We start from the raw sequence: 21,505 nt of genomic DNA on the forward strand, positions 1-21,505 counted from the left end.
GAGAAACCAACCTCAAAGTGAAGTTTTATAGAGAACATTTTTGAAACATTAATTCAGCATGATGGAATACAATAAGTCAAATTTGTGATTTTCAAAGAAATTCATTTTTTCACCTTGTACTTTCAGAATTCAGCCTTTAACTTCCAACATATAATGATCCCTTCAAAAGGAGTCCTGAAGAATCTACTAAAATTAGTTCTGTATATAGTAAATGAGTCATTTTTTTCCTTGAAGACATTTCTCAAAACCCGTTTCATCTGAAGAGCTCCCCAAATCCTTTCAAATATTGTTGTAAGGGGACAGACTATCCGGCCCTAATTATGACAATTGTCGGGTGAAACCCTCTGAGAGAATATTGAGATACTAAAGAAAGAGGGGCTCACACCAGCTCGGTTATTAACAGGTTTTATATGGTTAATTAATGAGGTTGACTAGGGTGTTTATGGGGGTTTACTCACAAGTGGCCAGTCATCCCGGGTCAAGGTAACATCATGGATCCTCACACTAATCCCAGGCCAGCTCAGGTATTTTACAGAAACAGAACAAATAAGGCTTAGTGCCAGGATGGCCCAGAGTCACTTGCGAGTTTTCCCATAGGGTAGTTGGAACTTCTTTGGCTGTTTGCATTTACTCAAGGCAGTTTATACTCTGTGAGCTCTAGCCCACCCTCTGTACACTCATGACCTGTTACTATGCACAACTTTCTCACTTTCTCGCTTCACTTTGCATCAGTTCATACAGGTCTTGCCAAGCTTTTCTGAAACCATTCACCTCGCCATTGCTTAAAGCAGTATTCCGTCACTACCATATACCACAACTTGATCAGCTCCTCCTCAACTGATGAGCATCATCTCAATTTCTAATCTTTGGTGCCACAAAAAGAGCTGCTACAATTGTTTTTGTACAAATAGGTCTTTTTCCTTTTCCTTTGATCTTTTTAGGGTAAAGACGAAGTAGTGGCACTGCTCATTCAAAGGCTATAGACAGTTTGATAGCTGTTTGAATGGTTGGTCCAGTTCACTACTCCACCAACAATTCACTAATGTACCTATTTTCCTTCATCCCCTCCAGCATTTGTCATTTCTGATAGGTGCGAGGTGGTACCTCAGAGCTGTCTAATTAACAGTAATTTAGAGCACTTTTATATGACTATAGGTATCTTTTTTAAAAAATATTTTTATTTAACGTTTTGAGTTCCAAATTCTATCTCTCCTTTCTTCCCTCCCCTGCCTCCTCCCTAAAGCAGTAAGCAATCAGATAAAAGTTATACACGTGCAATTATGTAAAACACCTCCATATTAGTCACTGACTACAAATATCTTTTATTTCTTTTGAAAACTGCCTGTTCATATCCTTTGACCATTTATCAGTCGGGGAATGGCTCTTATTTTTACAAATTTGACTGAGTTCCCTACATATTTGAGAAATAAGGCCTTTATCAGAGAAATTTGCCATAAAAAATTTTATAGCATTTCACTGTCTATGACAATTTTTAGCAAAAAAAGTAGTTTCCTTGATTATCTCTTTTAATTAGGTCTATTTTTTTTTTTTTGCTTTGTCTGAGATCATGACTACTACCCCTGCATTTTACTTCAGCCGAAGCATAACAGATTCTGCTCCACCTCCTTATTTTAATTCTTGTGTCTTTGGCATCTTGTGTCTCTTACACAACATATTGGTAGATTCTGGTTTCTAATCCATTCTATCATCTGCTTCTGTTTTATGGTTCGGCTCATCCCATTCACATTCTCTGTTATGATTATGAACTGAGTATTTCCTGTTATCCTATTTTCTTCTGTTTATCCTTCTTTCTCTTTTCATCCGGTCCCTCCTCAATTGACCACTGCTTCCCTTAACCCACTCTCTCTCTTATTAGCCCCTTCCTTTCTTTAATTCCTTTCCCCTTCCACTTTCTTCTTGGTTAAGATAGATTTCTATATCCAACTAAATGTAATTATATAATATTCCCTCTCTGGATCAATCCAGATGAGAGTCAAGTTCAAGCACTGCCTGCCACTTCTGCCACTCCATTTTCCCCTCCACTATAAAAGTTCTTTCTGGCAGGCCTCATTTATGTGAGTAAATTTGTCCCCTTCTGCTTCTCCCTTGCTTCTTCTCCCCACGCGTCCCTATTTTTTGGATCATGCCATGCCCTCTGTCTATGTAGACTCCTTCTGACTGCCCTGATAATGATAAAGTTATTAGGAGTTTATATATATAATCTAACTATCGAGGAATGCAAACAGTTTAACCTCATTAAGTCCCTTAAAATTACCCTTTTATGCTTCTCTGGAGTTTTATTATATTTGAAAGTCAAATTTCCTATTCAGCTCTGGCCTTTTCATCAAGAATGCTTGTCCATTTTGCCCCTGGAGGACTGCACTCAATTTTGCTGGGTAAGTGATTCTTGGCTGTACTCCTAACTCTTTTGCCCTCTGGAATATCATATTCTAAGCCCACCCGTTTTCTTGACTGTGGCTCCATGATATTTGAATTGTTTCTTTTTGGCTGCTTACAATCGCTTCTCCCTGACCCAGGAGCTCTGGAATTTGGCTATCCTATTTCTGGGAGTTTTCACTTGGAGATCTCTTTCAGGAGGAGATCGGTGGATTCTTTTAATTTTTATCTTACCAGCTAGATCTAAGATATTGGGGGCAGTTTTCCTTGAAAATTTCCTGAAATATGATGTCTAGTTTCTTTTTTTATCATGACTTTCAGATTCCTCAATAATTCTTAAATTATCTCTCCTCATTCTATTTTCTAAGTCAGCTGCTTTTCCAATGAGACATTTCACATTTTCATCTACTTTTTCATTCTTTTTGCTGTTTTATTGTTTATTGACATCTTATGGAGTCATTAGCTTCCACTTGCCCAATTCTAATTTTTAAGGAATTGTTTTCTTCAGTAAGCTTTCGTACCTCTTTTTCCATTTGGCCAATTCTGCTTTTTGAGGAGTGCTTTTCTTCAGTGAATTTTTGTTACCATTAATCCAATTCTATTTTTAAGGCATTATTTCCTTTTCTTTTTTCTTTTTCTTTGTTGTGCCTCTTTTACCAAGCTATTAATGCTCTTTTCATAATTTTCTGGCATCACTCTCATTTCTTCTCACAATTTTTCCTCTGCCACTCATCTTTTTCTTGAACTCTTCCAGGAGTTCTTGCTGGGCTTGGCTCCAATTAGCATTTTTCTTGAGGAGGGGTGTTTTCTTGTAGTCACATTGTTTTCTTCCTCTAAGTCTATGTCTTGGTCTTCTCTGTCACCATAGCATCAAGCTCCAATTCTGTTGTTCATTCATTTTTTTCCAGCCTATCTCTTGACTTTGAACTTTATGTTAAAGTTGGGCTCTGCTCATCTGGGGAGGGGAGACATTGTCCCAAACTTCTGGCTTTTTCGTGCTGCTATTTTCCAAGCTAGTTCTGAGGATCTACAAGTTTTCAGGGCTTTCGAGTTGGTGTGATCTGGGGAGAGGTGTGGTCTGCACTGTGGTCTTTACCTAAAAGAGCCCCTGGACCCCTGCACGTGCTAACTAACTGTATCCTTCTCTTCCCTAGAACTGTGACTCAGAAATGTTTGCGGGCAACAGAGTTTCTAATCAGTGCCAGCTGAGAACTCCCAAAGCTGCTGCTGCTGTCGCTGCCACCTCCAAGGCCCACCACTGCTATTCCTGCTATACTCCAAGCCTGCACCCACCCCAGTGTCACAGAGCTCTCCTGAGGCCCTCCTACACTGACCTTCTGCTGTCTCTGCCACTCTAAGACCTGATGTGAGGCATTGTTTTAAAGCTGTTTGAAGGGGAATGTTGGGAGAGTTCAGTTGGGCCCTGGCCTGTACTCCCCCATCTTGGTTCTATCTCTTCCAGCCTCTATTGTGTGTGTTCTTAAATGAAATCTAACATGTTCTCCTTCCTGAATTCAATTTTGCGCCCAACTTGTCATCTTAGGGTGAATATTCCAGATATATTTATTGATATACTCTTACCTCAATGAATTAACTTCCAGCCACATGTCACAATCTGAACAAAAGGTTTTTTTTAATCATTTAGTTTTCTGGTATAGATTGTTAGTAACTTTTTTGAATAATTACAGATGGGTTTGATGTAACCAGTGTGTCACGCCACAAAAAGAAAATCAATTTCTACACAAAACTCTGAACGATATTACAATCAGGACCATGTTGTAAAGACTATTTAATTGACAACTACTGACTAAAAGTACAGAAACACAAAAGTTCTATGCACTGATTACAGTTGTGAGAAATAATTAATAACTAATATCTCGGGGAAATTCAGAGCCTCCCCCGCCTTCTTCTAGAGTCCTGACAATCCAGTTTTACTTCTAGGACATTACTGATGAGATTGTATTGACTCTCCTCATCTTACTCAGACCTCACCCAACCTTGAAAGAAATTTAATCTGGAGTGGGGATGTTCATTGGGTTCTCAAGCTTGAGTGGAGGCAGATCCTTTTGTCTAGATAATCAAAGGCTCCTCTGTCCTGGGAAGGGGGGTAATCACTCGAGGGGTTCCCCCATAGAAGAGGGGATACAGTCTTGAATTGATAGCCCAAGGCTGGGGGTGATCTGGGTGGAGATAATCTCTCTGTGCAGGAGTCAACTCTCAGCCCCATTGACCACCTACCATTTCAAAGGTATATAAGCTGTGAGCCCTGCCACTATGATTGTCTTTGGTCTGAGAGAGATAGCCAAATGACCATTCTTTTATTAATAACCAGATGACCTTATTAATAAAACGATTAAATTATCTAGAATCTATGTCTCTCAACTTTTTATCATCACACAGTCACAACTCAATTATCAATTTAGCAGAATACAAAATCTTTTGAGGACAAAAAGTTTCATATTTGCTTTTGTGATAAATGCTTGTTAATTTGAACTGAATTCATCATCATTTCCACATAAATGAAATTTCCAGATAAATGAAATGTATTTCTTTATTTTAATCACATTTGATGGGCATAAACTCTGTGACAAACAGCTCATTCAATAATCCGGTTCCATCTCTCCTTTCTACTCTCTCAAGCCATTTATAAGAAACTTCTATGAAACCAAATTGCTCCCTTTTTCAGGAGCTTATCCCACCTCTCCCTTTCTACACCTTTGCCAAGATAGTTCCCTGTGATGAAAATACACTGTGCCATTCTCGAGAAATTCCTCACAATCCTCTTCTTCTAGACTGGTACTTCCCATATAGTAGAGGAGGGAAAATCAAACAGTCCAGTCTGTTAAGAATTCCCAGAATTGGTGATGTGACTTTAAAGCAAGGGCTAGATGAGAGCAAATTTCAGCCTGAAGAGGCCTTTTTCACATCTGCCCAAGGTCACTGATAACCTCCAGGTAATAGGGTTACTCCTACACTTGGCCTCTGACTCTTTGATAAACTGATATCCTGAGTGCATATTGTTCAAGAACAATAATGAATTCATGTTAGATAGAACTTTTGGAGTCCTATGTAAATTAGAGGTTAACATAGAAAGTATATTTTCTTGATTGAGAAAACTTTTCCCTGAAAATTTTTTCTTGTATTTCCAAGCGTAGTGTTTTAAAGTTAAAGATCCTGAATTGGGTTTTTTTGGAAAGCATAAAGTAAAAACACACCACATACAGTTTAAAATAAAAACAATGACTTATTCTGTGTATTTTCTGTTTCACAGTATCTTATTTTAAGCTTTTATCAAAATAACCAGCTACCTAAATGAAATCATGCTCTTTTCTAATGCAGTATGTTAAAAGCAAAGGCCAATAGCTCTGAGGAACTTATTTTCTTTCCTTGTAAAAATACATTCTGCTAGAAATATGTTTAATGTTGTTATATATGTGTATATGTGTGTGTGTGTGTGTGTGTGTGTGTGTGTGTGTGTGTGTGTGTGTGTATAAAAAACCTATATCGGGTTGCCTGCTGTCTGGGGGAAGGGAGGAGGGAGGGGAGGGCGGGAGAAAAACTTGAAATTGGAAATCTTATGTAAACAAATGCTGAAAGCTATCTCTATGTGTAACTGGAAAATAATAAAATACTTTTATTAAAAAAAAAACATTCTGCTAGGAAAACTATACCATGCTCAATAAAATATTCACAGAGCAGTCTATCAAATTTAATTAAAACTTGTAAAACCGTATGTTGTTTCTGATTTGATCCTAGTGTTAATGAACCATACTGTCTTAGAAGAATGCTGGGAATTTGTATATTTAGCCCAAATCTGAATGATCAAATATTAAAATAAATAACCTACCTTTCAGCCTGTAGAATTAAGCTAACGGTTCCTTCTTTCAGGTCAAATATAAGTGGTGTATTCCAGTTCTTTGTACTAAAAGAGAAATAAAACATATGTTTATTAACATTTCAAAGATACAAAATATTAATTAATTCACTTAGATGTTTTATGTAAGGTTACATTTTATAAAACTTTTTCTAGCATGTTGAAGTAATAGATTATTTTGAGGGTACAATTTTAAAATGTAGTGCTTTTGGTTGCACATTGGTATTTCCTTTTCAAAATGGTCCTCAATTCCATTTTTATCTAGCCTCACAAAAAATATGGCAAAATGATGTTCATCTAAGAGATAGTCAGTCCAAATTTCTTAAGGTCAATGACTTCCCTCATTTGATCTGCTTGGCACTTTGTTCAGCACAATTTTACAGTGTATACTTTGGTGATGACAACCAGCCTATGTTCAAAAGAAGAGTTTTCACCCTAGCACATTAGAGCATGTAAGAATAAATCAGAACCCATAAGTCATTTTTAAATGAATCATCTACAAGCATTCTGCACCCACCAAACAGACTCAAAGCTTCCTGACCACAGAACACACCCAGGGTAGATAGAGCCTGGAGTACAGCAGGCACTAAAGCATTGGGACGAGTGGAAGTCCAGTCAGAAAATTCGGCTCAAAGCCATCAAAGGGATGCCTGCTTTCAGGAAGAAGCTGAACTTGACCTCTTTGGTCTCCTTACATCCTCCTGACTTCATCCCCAGCAGTTACAAGCCCCGACGGCTGTCTCATGGGAACTCAAGTTTTATTGCCAAGGTGACTACTACTATGGGCTGGGCTAGGATAGTATTAAAACATAAGTCATCAACTTCCCAGTGGCCAAGGTTACCCAAGTTGCATCCCTGGAAGTGCAGCAGGTTTGTTGTAACACAACATGCAAATGTATCGCTATACAACAAAGGCTGCGTTTGATGCAGTCATAGTACTTATCTATTGGTTCTGATAATAGATTTAAATGCTATTTGGGGTAACGTTGGACTCTAGGAAAAAGAGAAGTCATTTTTTTCAATTTATGAAATTATTAAGATTATTACAATAATGACAAAAGTGTCACAAGTATAAAAATGTAATTACAACTCAACTATGTTTAAGATAAAGCTTATTAGTACAAATTCCTATATCAAAATAAAGCTTTAGATTATTAGGAAATTCAAGATGCTCACGAGAACACGTAACACTGAAGAGATGTTGAAACAACCAAGTGTCCGTAGTTCAAAGATGCTTTGATGACCCTATCACGGAATTCCAATAAATCCACTGCATCATTAAGAACATTCCGAACCTACATGTGTAAAACAAAATAAATTTCATTAAAGAACACGCACCGTGCATCAAATGTGCAAATAATACTTGATTAGGAAGGGTTTGTAACAAAATTGGAAGATAGTGGAAAATTCTAAATGACCACAATAATTTGGGAAAATCGCCATCTAAGAACATGAGGAAATTCAGTAGGGAACAATAAAAAACAAACAATAAGAATACAGGAAACTGGAAAACTTCCCAGGCATAATGACATGTAGCAGAAGCCTGAGCTAGAAGTCATCAACGATCACAAGGGAAAAAAGCATCCCCAAAATAATGCCCCTGGAGAAAAAAGCCAAGATGACACTTTGGAATACGACACATAAGGCCTGGGAAGTTTGATATTTTGGAGAAGCCCCGTTATATCTCTTTTTAGAAAGCACACTGAATTCTGCTTCAGTGTGTTTAAAATGGTATTCCTTGGAAAAAACTGTATGGACCCTTTAAAAATGAAAAGGTTTGAGAGGGAAGCCAGTTAATCAGTGACCACATGGCAGCCAAATCCCCAGTGGAAGAAGGACAAACCCTTCTCCTTTTAGAGTAGAATGTGACTGACTGGACTTCATGCTGCCCACAGGCCTCGATCTTGCTTCTGGCTTTGGTGAAACCACACAGGCTTCTTCCTAGTACCAAGGCACTGAGGAGGACTGGGGACTTTGATTGTGAGAGTGCTGGAGTGACAAAAGTTGTGACCACCAAGGCTCTCCGAAAGCCAAAGCTCTTAATGATGGGCAGTCTGTGAATCTGGGTGTGAAAAAAAGACGACGGCATTATTTTCATGAATGCCTGTTTCCCTTGGACGTCCTAGATATTTTATGCATTTAGGAATATTACTCTGAGAAAAGGTCCATACGTTTCACCAGACTGACTGCCCGAAGGGTGCAGGAAACAAAATGGGCGGAAAACCCCTGACTTAAAAGTGGCTTTTAAGAGTTTTCACCCTGGCCAGAGATAGCTTCAAAGTCTGAGATGCAGAGAGGCTCCATCAGACCAAAAACATTCAGGGCTGGTTATATTTACTAAAATGAAAACCAGGGTTGGGTGGGTCATGATTGGTTACAGTTGGAAATGAGTTATAAAAGCACCAACTTGCATTTATTTATGACTAACTTTAATCAATCAGCAATTCAATTTGGTTTAGCAAACACTTTTAGAGCAACCTACTATTTGCAGAGCACTATCCTTTTAACTACAATAAAATTCTTTACAGTTGGAATAGATTGTCGTATGTTTTAACTGGAGAAAAAAATGTGATTACAAAAGAAAGATAACAATAACCTCTGCTCATGAAGCCATTCTCCCAGCAATGGAGTTCACGAGGAAATGTAGCTAGTTCTAATCTACAAAAGGCTGAGTTCCTGTCCGTCAGGCCTTCTCTGTTCCCCAACGCAGAATCAGCTGCATTGCACTTTAGAACTTTTAGAGAATCTAGGGGGGAGGGAAGAAGCTTAGGAAACCTGGATTTGGGGGGCTGCTACAAGGTTAGACAAATACATCTCCAAATGGTTTTCTTGGCCAAATATCTCTGACTTTATGTTGCCCCAACCTTTTCTCTTCATTTTAGTAGAATGTCTGAAATCCCACCAGTTAGAGACTTTCATTAAGATGCATCCTTTCATAAAACCAAAAGTTTGTTTAGAAAGTTCAAAAAGCCATCAGTCATTGATAGCCTGGTTTTAATTAATTTGTATATTTTCTTCTTATATAGAGCTGAAACAGCTATACTGAGGGAATGCGAGTTCTGAATGGAGAGGGAGGGAAATCAAATGCCCTTTGAGGGGCAGAGAATGCCCGTCGTGCCTCAGCAACAGAGCAAGAGCCCCACAGTGAAAGAGCACCATGGAGGGCCAGAGGAGTAGAGGACAGGGCACAGGCTAGGGGCAGCACAGGAGGGAGAGCAGAGCCGTCATCTGTTCATAGGGATAATTTACTAGTAAGTGAATTACACTTATTGTGAAAATGCAAGGACTGGTGCATGTGAACATAGTAAGCAAGTATATCAATTGTGTATAAAGTAGATCTTTGGAAAAACCATTGTATTTTCAGTGTACAAGTGAAGTACATGAAAATGTAACTGCTTGCGTAAAATGTCATTTACAGGTTTTCTGAAGCCAGTCTGTTTTGTGAACTGCGCCAGTCATCTTTTCTTAAACAAATGTTTTGCAGACATTTCTATGAACACCAATGTGTCCCCCCACCCCCCAGGGAATGCACACCCCAACCCCAATCCTGCAGAGAAGAGCTCGACCCCTCCCTTATGTCTGATAACGCCTTGAGGATTCTGTACCATGTGTCCTTCAGAATCTTCACTGGTCACTGCTCGGGCCCAAGTGCTGATGTCTTAAGACCCACATCATGGAACAGTTCAATAACCCAAAAGCCAAGCCCTCCAAGCAATCACAAGCGCATACTTGCATGGTCCTTCTCTTGGTTAAGGTCACTTCAACGTTCTTCCACTCCCAACGCTGCTCCACCACATGGGCAAAAACGACCTGTCCATTTCCACACGCGCCAGCAATCTGAGTGCCATCGATGGACCAAGCAATATTGAATATGCTGCCGGTATTTGGTTTCTCCAAAGCGTATGACCACTAAGGAGCAGAAAGCCAAAGAAACACTATTAGTTAGGGACCTGCCATGTGGCAAGTCTGTCAGGAAAATAATCCAAGTGATGAAAATATCTTCCCTTGGGCATCATTTTGTTAAAGAAAAAGATGTCATCATGTCATGTTTGTAAAGTACTAAAATGAAAAAATATAGAAACAGTACAAGTGCTCAAGAACAAGAAAAAAAAGGAAAATACTTTTAATTACAAATTGTAATATTGTCCAGAGAAATACAAAGTTTCTACAGTTAAAAAAAACCCATTGATATTAATTTTAAAATACTGTGCTTCTCTAAGTTGTTTTCATCCTTACTTTAGTACTTTAATTAAAATAAGACTCAGGGGGCAGCTAGGTGGCGCAGTGGATAAAGCACTGGCCCTGGATTCAGGAGGACCTGAGTTCAAATCCAGCCTCAGACACTTGACACGTACTAGCTGTGTGACCCTGGGCAAGTCACTTAACCCCCATTGCCCCACAAAAACAAAAAACAAAAAAAACCAAACAACAACAAAAAAATAAGACCCAACTCGGCCAGTTCACACTAACGGTATCTGAAATAGAAAAGGGAAGACCAAGAGACACATAATTGAACTGATTTCAACAAACAAAAAACCATTAAGAATCTACCATAGTGGGGGCAGCTAGGCAGCTCAGTGGATAGAGTACTGGCCCTGGATTCAGGAGAACCTGAGTTCAAATCTGGCCTCAGACACTTGACACTTACTAGCTGTGTGACCCTGGGCAAGTCACTTAACCCTCATTGGAGGAGGAGAAGGAGGAGGAGGAGAAGGAGGAAGAAGAAGAAGAAGGATACAGCAAGTTCCCAGACAAATACACAACATTTACACAATAAATGCAAAGAAAAAAATGAATAGATAAAATTTTTAAAAATTAAAAAAAAATAAATGCCAAGAGTTCAGCCTTTTGAGAGAGGGCTAGGAAAAGCCAGTCAATCAGCAGAATCAGGCAAGTCTTCTGGAAGGCCAGAGCCGTGAGGACAATGCCAAGGCTGCCTTGGGCCTTGATATCCCTAGTACTTAGCAGAGTGCAGAGCACAGATGACATAAAACAACACTTGAACAATATCACTGTTGAAAATACTGGTCTTACTCCAGAGAGAAGCACAGAGCATTAGAAAGCACCCTATTCAGCCAAACGTGAAATCAGCTCCTATCTTCTGTTCAATGCTGGGTGCTGTTCACTGTCCATGGGCAGCAGCTCAAAGATTTAGAGCCGAATAGAAACTGGGAGGTCACTGAGTCCAATCCTCTCTTTTTCCAATGAGGAACCTGAGGGATCCTGACTCAGCCGAGATCCGCCAAAGATTCACAACCAGGTCTGGCTCTGCGACCATTCCACTCTCCCTGGCTGTGCCCTGAGGGACCGGTTCTGTGGCATGGCCATCCAAGAGCAGAGCAGAGTCTGGGCATTTTTTTTGGTGAGGCACTAAGGGTTAAGTGACTTGACCAGGGTCACACAGCTAGTAAGTGTCTGAGGCCGAATTTGAACTCAGGTCCTCCTGAATCCAGGACCAGTGCTATATCCACTGTGCCACCTAGCTGCTCAGTCTGGGCATTTTTTTTGGTCCTTCTGTACGTAATTAAGCCTAATGCTTTTGAACCATAGGGTTTCTCCCGACAGAAGTGCTGCTGGGGGCCTCGGCTGGATGCACAAACAGCAGCATCTGCGGGAGGCTTCATCTCTAAGTAATTCCTATGCCACCTGGCCTCTGCACAGGACATCCTGGTAAACACCTTCACACACACACATCCTTGCTCAGATAACACCCACCATCCGATATCAACCCCAGCCTTCACAGACAAATACTCATCCTGACTGGGCAGGTACAGCACTGACCCTGAGTTCTGTAGGAACTGGATGACCTTCACAGACTTTCTGACCATCATTCATACATTCTCATCCCTCTTCCTGCCCTCCTCCACAGCAGGATTGCTCTATGATAGCTTACTCCTCTGCCAGTTCCTAACCTAAGATCCATGAGCCTGCTTGTTTTTGTTTTTTTTAGTGAAGCAATTGGGGTTAAGTGACTTGCTCAGGGTCACACAGCTAGTAAGTGTCAAGTGTCTGAGGTCAGATTTGAACTCAGGTACTCCTGACTCCAGGGCCGGTACTCTATCCACTGCACCACCTAGCTGCCCCGAGCCTGCGTGTTTTTTTAAATATATTTTGAAAACAGTCTCTCAACAGAAGTGTATGCTATGTAACGTTTTATCTTAGACATTAAACCACATTATTCTAAGGGGTCTCCCGGCTTCACCAGGCTGCCAAAAGGGCTCATGACACAGAGCTAAAAATCCCTGATCTACACCTCTTCTCTCCATCCCTTGCTGAACATCAGTGACTCACACAAATAGCCCCATTCTTCTAGAGTTAACTTCACTCCTGCAGGTGTGTTTGCTGTTTGCAGCTGTATTTGTCAGCCCCTGTGATATTGCTGGTGTAAGGAATGACCACAGAGGACTCTTGGTCTAACACCATAGACTATTTTGCCATTTCTACCATCCTAGAGGGGACCAGGCCTGAGAGATGCAAGAACCGACTCAGGGCTGTCCAGACAAACAAGGCAGAGGCAAGGTTTGATCCCAGGTTTTCCTCACTCTACAACCAGCTTTCTCTCCATCGGATCATGACATTGCCCATTTTATCAATAAGCATATTGATATAACTGATTTAGGGATCACTTCCTCCACCCCCAAACCACCAGGGAGGGCCTGGAGACAGAGGACCAACCCCCTGCTTGCTCGTGAATCCCCAGGTTTGGGACTGAGTTACTCCTCTCTCACGTTCCTTTGCAAAATTAGGGGTTTGAACTAAACAATTTCTTTTTTTTTTTTTTTTTTGGTTAGGTAATTGGAATTAAGTGACTTGCCCAGGGTCACACAGCTAGTAAGTGTCAAGTGTCTGAGCCCGGATTTGAACTCAGGTCCTCCTGACTCCAGGGCTGGTGCTCTATCCACTGCACCATCTAGCTGCCCCTGAACTAAACAATTTCTAAAGGCTCTTACAAATCTGAATCTATGGCCCTATCTATCATTCAAGGCAATTTTGCCATTAGGCACCTGTCAATCCAGTCAAAAACTGCTGTGTTTGCCTGCTCCTCTAGTCTGTTCCACTGGTCACCTTGGCTATTTTCTAAATAGTATCGGAAGGCTTGGATGGTTACTACTTTATAATATACTTTGAAGTAAAGAAATTCTTTGCTCCCTCAAATTCTATTTTTTCCTCTATTATTTCCTTTGAGATTCTAGAGTCTTTTGTTCCTGCAAATGAACCACTATTATTTTGTTCAGTTCTATTAAAGTATCCCACTTATACTGAGTGGTATAACAATAACCCAGTATACCAATATAAAAAAGTATTACCATTGATAAAATTGAACTTTTTGTTTTTTAATAAATACTTTTATAATATTTAACTGTCCCTATATTCCTAGTATGATGTATCAATTAACTACATTCTATAAATTTGGGTATGTTATCTCATTCTTATCATTTGCTTCATAATTATGTTATTTCTATGTTTTTCTTTTGGTCCACTCACTTTTATTTTTTCAAAGAAATAAACATTTTTACTTACAGTTTTGGGTTCCAATATTTATCCCTCCTTCCTTCCCTCCCCTTTTCCCTCCCTGAGGCAGTAAGCAATCAGATATGGGTTATATAAGAATGATTATGTAAAATGTTACCATATTAGTCATTTTATACAAGAAAACTTGAATAAAAGAAAAAAATGAAAGAAAGTGGAAAATAGCATGCTTCAGTCTGTGTTTCATCAATGCCATTATATACTACAACTTGTTTAGCTATTCCCCAATGTTGAGGCATTCCTTTGATTTCCAATTCTTACCCTCCACGAAAAGAGCTGCTAGAAATATTTTTGTACAAATAGGTCTTTTTCTCTTTTTGGGGACGGCTGGGCCACTAATTTTAAATATTACTTAATCTCTATTTGTTAATACTGTGTTATTGATTAGTATTTTTATTATGTTATCATCTATAATGGAATGTCTTTCTTATTTCTGCATTTTTACATTTACATATGACTGCTTTATTCTCCCACATGATTCACTAGTAAAAGTACCACATGATGTTAAGAAACATGTATGATCTTTAAATTTCTATGCTGAAGTCACCACAGATCTTTCAAATAAGAAATTTCCATCAATTTTCTGAATCTATGTATTTCTTATTTTTTATTAGATTCATCCAGCTCTGAAAAACAGAATGTTAAAGTCTCTTATATCAATGTGTCTTTGCAAATGCAGCTAGTTTTTCCCTTAAAAGCTGAAGGTATTATGCCACTTGGTGCATATATAGTTAATAATAATACTTTTAATAACAGCAATAATGTACTATGATCAATTGTGAATGACTCATTGTCAGCAAGACAACTCTTTAGAACTTATGATGAAAAATGCTATCCACCTCCAGAGAAAGAACTGATGAATCTGAATGCAGATCAAAGCACACTTTTTTCCATTTTAAAAAATTTTTTGTCTCTGTTTTCTTTCACAAAATGATCAATTTGGAAACATGTTTTGCACAACTCCACATGTATAATTGATATCAAACTGCCTGCCTTCTCAATGAAAGGGGGAAGAAAGGGAGGGAGGATGAGACTCTGGAACTCAAACTTGTAAAAAATGAATGTTGAAAATTGTTTTTAAATGATGCCTTTAAATAAAATGTAGTTTTTCCATTTGTCTTTCTTACTATTAATCAATTACTATTGTTGCCATATCCAAAATCATAATTGCCACTGTTACTTTTTTAGAGTCACATGAATGATAGATAACAAAGTCTGTTCCAGTCACTCTTTTTCACTCTATTGTAGATGCCTAAATATGTTCCTTATAGGCAGCAAGTTGTTTTGATTTCTCTTATTAAAAATCCTTCATGATATATTTGGGGGGGGCAGGGCAACAAGGGTTAAGTGACTTGCCCAGGGTCACACAGCTAGTAAATGTCAAGTATCTGAGGCTGGATTTGAACTCAGGTCCTCCTGAATCCAGGGCCGGTGCTTTATCCACTGCACCACCTAGCTGCCCCCATGATATTTGTTTTTATATTGCATCTATTCCCTTCTCAGAAAGCCAAGCCTACAAAAAAAAAGTTTTAAAAACTGAAGAAACATCAGTTTAGCAAAATCAATTAAAACAATGTATCTGATGGTATATGCACTATTCCATACTCATAGTCCATGCTTTCTCATTTAATTACCTCATGTTAAGGTTTGGTTTGTTGTTCTTTTTCTACCTTTATTGCTGTAGTCACTGTGTATATTGTTCTTGTGGTTCTGCTTATTTAACTTTATATAATTCTTATAAGCATTTTATACTCATCTGAATTTTTCATAGTTATCATTCCTTATGGCCCAATAATGTTTCATTCTATTCCCATGCCACAATGTGTTCAGTCATGCCCTGATTTATGCACAACTACTCTTCCCAGCTCTTTGCTTTCATAAAAATGGCTGCTATCACTATTCTGATGCACATGTGACTTTTCTTTCTATCTATAATCTCACAACCATGAGATATCTGGGTGTCAACATTTCAGACACGTGATCCTGCATAATTCCCATCTGCCCTATTCACAGCTCTAGGAACAGCATACTAGCATGCCATCTTTTCATGACCCTTCCAACACGGGCTCTTCTCATCATGAATCATCTTTGTCAATTTGCTGGGTGTGAGATGAAACCTCAGAGCTGTTTTTATTTGGTGATACCCCCAGCCTTCAAAGGGCAGTGACAGTGTGCAAGTCTTTGAAGACCGCTTTTAAAAATCCTTGGATCACGGATCTGTGAAGAAATGGATCTTAATGGTACTAAATGCCTACATGTGTTGAAAATTAGACCTTTATTGGGGATGGGGGTGGGGAGGCCCTGTGGGAAGCAGAACAAACACTGGATTAGCCTCCAAAGACCTGGATTCTAATAGCAACTCTGTCATTTATTAACCATGTGACCTTTCATAAAATGATGTGGTCACTTCCATGGTCCTAATGTCCTTTTTTAACTGAATTTGTCCTTATCATCTGGTAGTCCACATTGTACTTACTATATGTGCTGCTCGGTGCTGGGGGTACAAAGACAAAAACACAAGTCTGCTTTTGAGGAACTTACATCCCAGCTAGGAAACAACATGTGCACATATAATTGTACACAAAATAAATACAAGATAATTTGGGTGGGGGGAGGCACTAGTAGAGGAAGGATCTGGAAAGGCTACACAGAGGAGACCCATCTGAGCTGATCTCTGAAGGAAACCAGAGATTCTAACAGGGACCTCTCAGGACCTCTGAGGGAATCAGAAATGCACCCAGGTCACACTGACCAACAGCTAATACTTGAGCAGCCCCGCCCTTCTGCTGGAATGCTGCCTTAGTGTTCGCCTCAATGGGAAAGTTAGTAGAGGCCAGGCTCTGGCAGAGTTCAACAACCATATGCCTGGGAACGAGCTGACTACAGACCATCAACAGGAGCAGCCTAGCTATGTTTGGAGAGGTTCGTCCAACTCTTTGCCCAAACTGGGGAGAGGACAAAGTTAGTGACTGCGGCTGGCAAAGAATACAAAAACACCGATAAAATGATCAGTACTTTAAGAGTCTAAGTAAAAGTGTACATATTAAGAAACTTATTCAATATAGAAGGTAACCAGGGTTTTGAACATGAGAAGATGGGTGGCTGCACCAACAGAAAGAGAGGGGCAGGAAAGAGCAAGTTCTCTTTCAGGTGGAAGAAAAATTCCATTTTGGACAAAGTGAGCTTACCCAAAGGGAAATGTCCGGCAGGCAGTTTGAAATGTCAGTCTGAAGACACCAAAGTTGGCATCATGGGAATGAATGAGGTGGAGAATGCCAAAGAAAAGAGGACAGAGAAAAGTAGAAGAGGGCTTGAAGGGGGCGGCCAAGGAAGCCTGGAAGCTGCGTATGCCCATCATCAGCATCACCAAGGCAGAGGGAATGATGACAAAGAAACCAGAGATCTGGTCAGTCTCGGAGCTAACAAACACTGAGTCAAACGAGAGTCCCTGCCCCCAAGGCGCTCACCAGCACCACAGGGCCACCGTCAGGCTCTTGCACTGAGGCCACCCCAGTGCCCTGCACTCCCAGGCCCCGGCCCAGGGAACTACAGATGTGCTGTAAGCAGTCCCCAGCTGTAAAGCTGACTTAAGTCTTAAGTCTGCAGTCTTCCAGCTCCCCGTCTCCCTACTCATTCTAAACATCTCTCAAACCCATTTCAAAACTGGGGGGAAAAGCATGCAAATGACCATGTACCTGAGTGAGAAAGTATAAATGGAAGGTGAAGGGAGAAGACCAGGAAAGACCTCCTGCAGAAGGAGGGGTTTGAGTTAGGTTGTGACAGAAAAGGAAGAAGGGAGACAGAACCTTCCGGCAATGAGAGACAAGCAATGGCAAGGCATGGAGGTGAGAGAAGAATAACAACCTCATGGGCCAATGGAGAGCAAGGGCAGGCTGGTCACTGGTGCCAAATGTGACAGAGACGTCCACTCCAACCCCGTTGTGTATGAACTCTCCACATCCCCACTGACAGGGTCCTTAGAGTCAGCACAGACAAGCTGGGTGAACCCAAGACTCCCTATTAGTCTCTTTGGGAGGGGTCAAACCCCCAGTTTGAGAAACAAAAGATTAAACAAATGAACAATTTTTAAAAACACTCATTTAATTTAAAAGCTTTCTGATTTTTTATGCTTTTTAGTACAATTCTTTCCAAAGTATCAGCTATGGTTTATTGTACCTAGCATAAGGAGTTCAGAAATACAGTTCATGGTTTGTTCCTCCTCAGTAATTAGATCATATGCTCAAAATCTCTGTTACATTTGAACTCTAGGGACACAGTTTAAAGTTAATTAGAAGAAAAATAACCCTCTTCCTATTTTAAAGCAAATACTCAATTAAGTATGTAACTTTTTTTTCTCTCATTACTTTTATGCATCGTAATCTGAGAACAGGAAATTAAGCTATATTTTATAATTTAAGTGCATTACAAGTTAAATTTCCTTTATGTATCATTTAATACTTTTGTTCCCCAGATGTTATATAACCCTAACATTTTCAAAATTTCATCCTACTACCCAAACTGAGCAGTCCATTTTTGATGGGCAAAATTTTACACTTTAAAAAATAAAAACCAAGTGAGCCAAACGTTTTTCTAACATCATATATCCACAAACCCCTTATTAGTATTAATTTACAAAACACAGTATCTAATTGAATTAAATGTCTTCTTCAACTGATGTATTCTCTAAGGGAAGACAAAGCTTCCCAATGGTTCCCAGACAGACAATTTGCTGATTCAGCCTCTTTATATACAATGGACACAATAAAGATGTCTGACTTGACTGAGGTCAGCCTGGTTTTCTTCAAATCCCTCTGATGCTAAGTGACTTATTATGAATGATCTGGCCTCCTCTCTTCTCCAAGTCCTAGGGCGGCTAATGCTTTTGGAAATGTTTATGTTGAACATTTAAGGGTAAAAAAAAAAAACTGCATAAAAAGAAATATCTTTAGAGGCTAATCTAATAAATTATTATAATTTCCTTTAACCATTATAAGTATTTTATATGCATACACACACACACACACACACATATCAGGGCATGGTAAGGCAGGTATAATGTCAAACTTCTGTGGCTACATAAGAAGTTCAGTAAGATCTATTTACACAAGTATTCCTCAGGCCTAAACAAAACTAGAATTGGTAAAAACTGGTTAGATAACAGCACCAGTAATAACGGCTAACATTTAGCTAGTGCTTAGTACATGGCAGGCACTGCGCTTTACACTTATTTTCTCATTTGATGCTCACAACCACCCTGGGAGGTGGTTTTTAAAAAAGCGTAGGTTACCCACCTAGAGCCTGAAACTGAAGGACCTTCCCGAGTTGGACGGTGCCATCTGCTGGTGACCTACAGTAACTTCAGCACGGTTCCATTAGTCATGTCCATGATGTTTGTGGACACCAAAGGAGACCCTGGGGATCAAAGGATCCTCTTGAGGTTCCTCACCATCCCGGTGCTGGCTTGTCCTTCACTCTCGGAAAGGACTGACGGCATCACAAGAGGGACATCTTGACCTAGTCGTTAGCCTTTCCCTTTCCCTCCTCCCAGAGTCATTGGGCCTCTAAGAGACCCAGGGCCTTCAGGTGTGGTCCCTCCAGGCCACAGGAAAGCAGCACGGTCCCAGGGAAGGGCCTTTATTTTACTTCAATATGAAAAGGCCTTTAGTTTTAGACAAGCCCTGTTATTAATTTACTGCAGTATCTTCCATTCCTGCAAGAAGCCATTTGAACTGATGCAAAATGAAAGATGCGTGTACAAAATATACAGTTTTTTAAAATGGAAAGAACCGGGGGCGGCTAGGTGGCGCAGTGGATAAAGCACCAGTCCTGGATTCAGGAGTACCTGAGTCCAAATCTGGCCTCAGACACTTGACACTTACTAGCTGTGTGACCCTGGGCAAGTCACTTAACCCCCATTGCCCTGCAAAAAAAACCCAAAAAACAAAAAACAAACAAAACCAAAAAATGGAAAGAACCACCACCAAATGCTGTATTATAATTAAGCCAAGCCTTGAACAAGAGTTAAGAAAATAACCTCAGTGCAGAGGTGGGGGACTAGGAGTACAGAGTATTGCATACATTGTCAGACACAGATAATGCTAGTTATTCTTGCTGAACTGCTTTTTTCTTAAACTCTTGACACAAAGTGGGGCTCACTGGTAGGGTATTCAGAAATAAATATAAAATAAAAGCATTAGGCATAAATAAAAACAAGATGAAAGAATAAAAAAGTCTTTATGGTGAAGGGAACTGCCCTAAAAATAGGATTACACTTTTTTAAAGGAATAAAAGGACTTTACACATTGATCTAGTCATGAATTTTGATTCAGAGTTCCTTTGAAAAAATGGCCTGTAAGAATGTCCTTCACAATTAAACATGTTCAAAGTAAAATCTTTCTGGAAAGGCAGATACTAAAGAATGTTCACCATTCTTAAAACTTAAAAGAACTCACGTGGTCCCATGAAGTCTACAATTAAATAAAGCATTAATTAAGAAATCCAACCAGATACATGCACTAAAAATGGTTTTAGCCCCTGTATATTTTATGCAACATCAAGAAATGGATATGACAGTATGTCTGTAGTTTGTCAGAAGTGTAACTTACCCCTGTTTTATCACACAAGCGTAAAGTATGAAAGGATCCCACAGCAAATAATTCTCCATCCGGAGCCCAGGCAACAGAGGTAATAGGATGCTCGTGAGGCTGTGAGCTGTAGAGCAGACGACCATAACTATCCCATACCTGTAAAAGAAACAAGTAACCAGCAGCCCTGGATTCAGGAGGACCTGAGTTTAAATCCGGCCTCAGACACTTGACACTTCCAGCTGTGTGACCCTGGGCAAGTCACTTAACCCTCATTGCCCCACAAAAAAGAAAAAAAAAATAACAAAGGCAGGGTTTTTTTTTTTCATATTAACTCCCCCATCCACTACAAATGTAAGTATTATTCCTCTTCTATAGCATCAAGTTAAGCTTTGAAAAGCTATATAAGCTATAATCTCAAGGTAAGCTTTAGAAACAATGTTATCTTTTTATAAAACCCATATTTATCAATAGATTTTAGAGCACATATAAGATATAGATAGTTAGAGCCAATCACATTCTGTGGAATGTTTTTAAAAGTGCAAATACTAAAAATATAGTAATATTTCATGACAGCAAAACATAATAATCTTACTAAAAATGTTGGAAAAGTATGAATTGGAAATGTTTAATATAAATTTAACTGCTATTAAGAATGAAAGAAAAAGCCTCATTAAATTTGGTTATAATCTCTTTTTCTTTAATCTTTAGTTTGTGGCTTAAATTTTGCATTTCTCTTACTTAATAAGAACTCTGTCAATGTTGTTTTATTTTGATTACTTTTACTCTAATTATACACCTAGTCAGTCTTCTCCCCCACAAGTTTATTCTTGTCAAAAGCTAGAGGTTTCCTTATGTTCGCTGTCTCAGTGGGTTTGACTTTAATAACACAAATGTACTGATTTAAACAGTAACTAAAAATGGAAGCAGTAATTACACTGCCACTTTATTAGGCCAGTTTTTTACGTCAATAAGATTGTGAATGTGAATTAGGTATTCTGAAAGGTGCTACTAAAGTGATACTTATTACAGCATGAAATAGAATTTCACTCAATTATCAAAGTTCTGTGGTACAGTTAAAGTTAGGAACTCTAAGTATGTTTTATGTGCCAAATATTTT

At 39.3% G+C, this 21,505-nt stretch overlaps 1 protein-coding gene across 3 annotated transcripts in view; it reads right to left on the bottom strand.

The window, feature by feature from the left end:
- The window catches only part of IFT80 (intraflagellar transport 80), a 133,472-nt gene that overhangs the window by 38,282 nt on the left and 73,685 nt on the right, over positions 1–21,505 (bottom strand). For all 3 annotated transcript variants that reach the window (XM_043998068.1, XM_043998069.1, XM_043998070.1), the window contains 4 exons: positions 20,407–20,544; positions 10,001–10,180; positions 7,448–7,566; positions 6,245–6,319 (listed from right to left, as the gene is read on the bottom strand). In XM_043998068.1, coding sequence (XP_043854003.1) covers positions 6,245–6,319; positions 7,448–7,566; positions 10,001–10,180; positions 20,407–20,544 — 512 coding nt within the window. The remainder of the gene's footprint in view (positions 1–6,244; positions 6,320–7,447; positions 7,567–10,000; positions 10,181–20,406; positions 20,545–21,505) is intronic.

Source organism: Dromiciops gliroides, chromosome 3 (genome assembly GCF_019393635.1).
Source record: "Dromiciops gliroides isolate mDroGli1 chromosome 3, mDroGli1.pri, whole genome shotgun sequence".
In the NCBI taxonomy this organism is placed as follows: domain Eukaryota; kingdom Metazoa; phylum Chordata; class Mammalia; order Microbiotheria; family Microbiotheriidae; genus Dromiciops; species Dromiciops gliroides.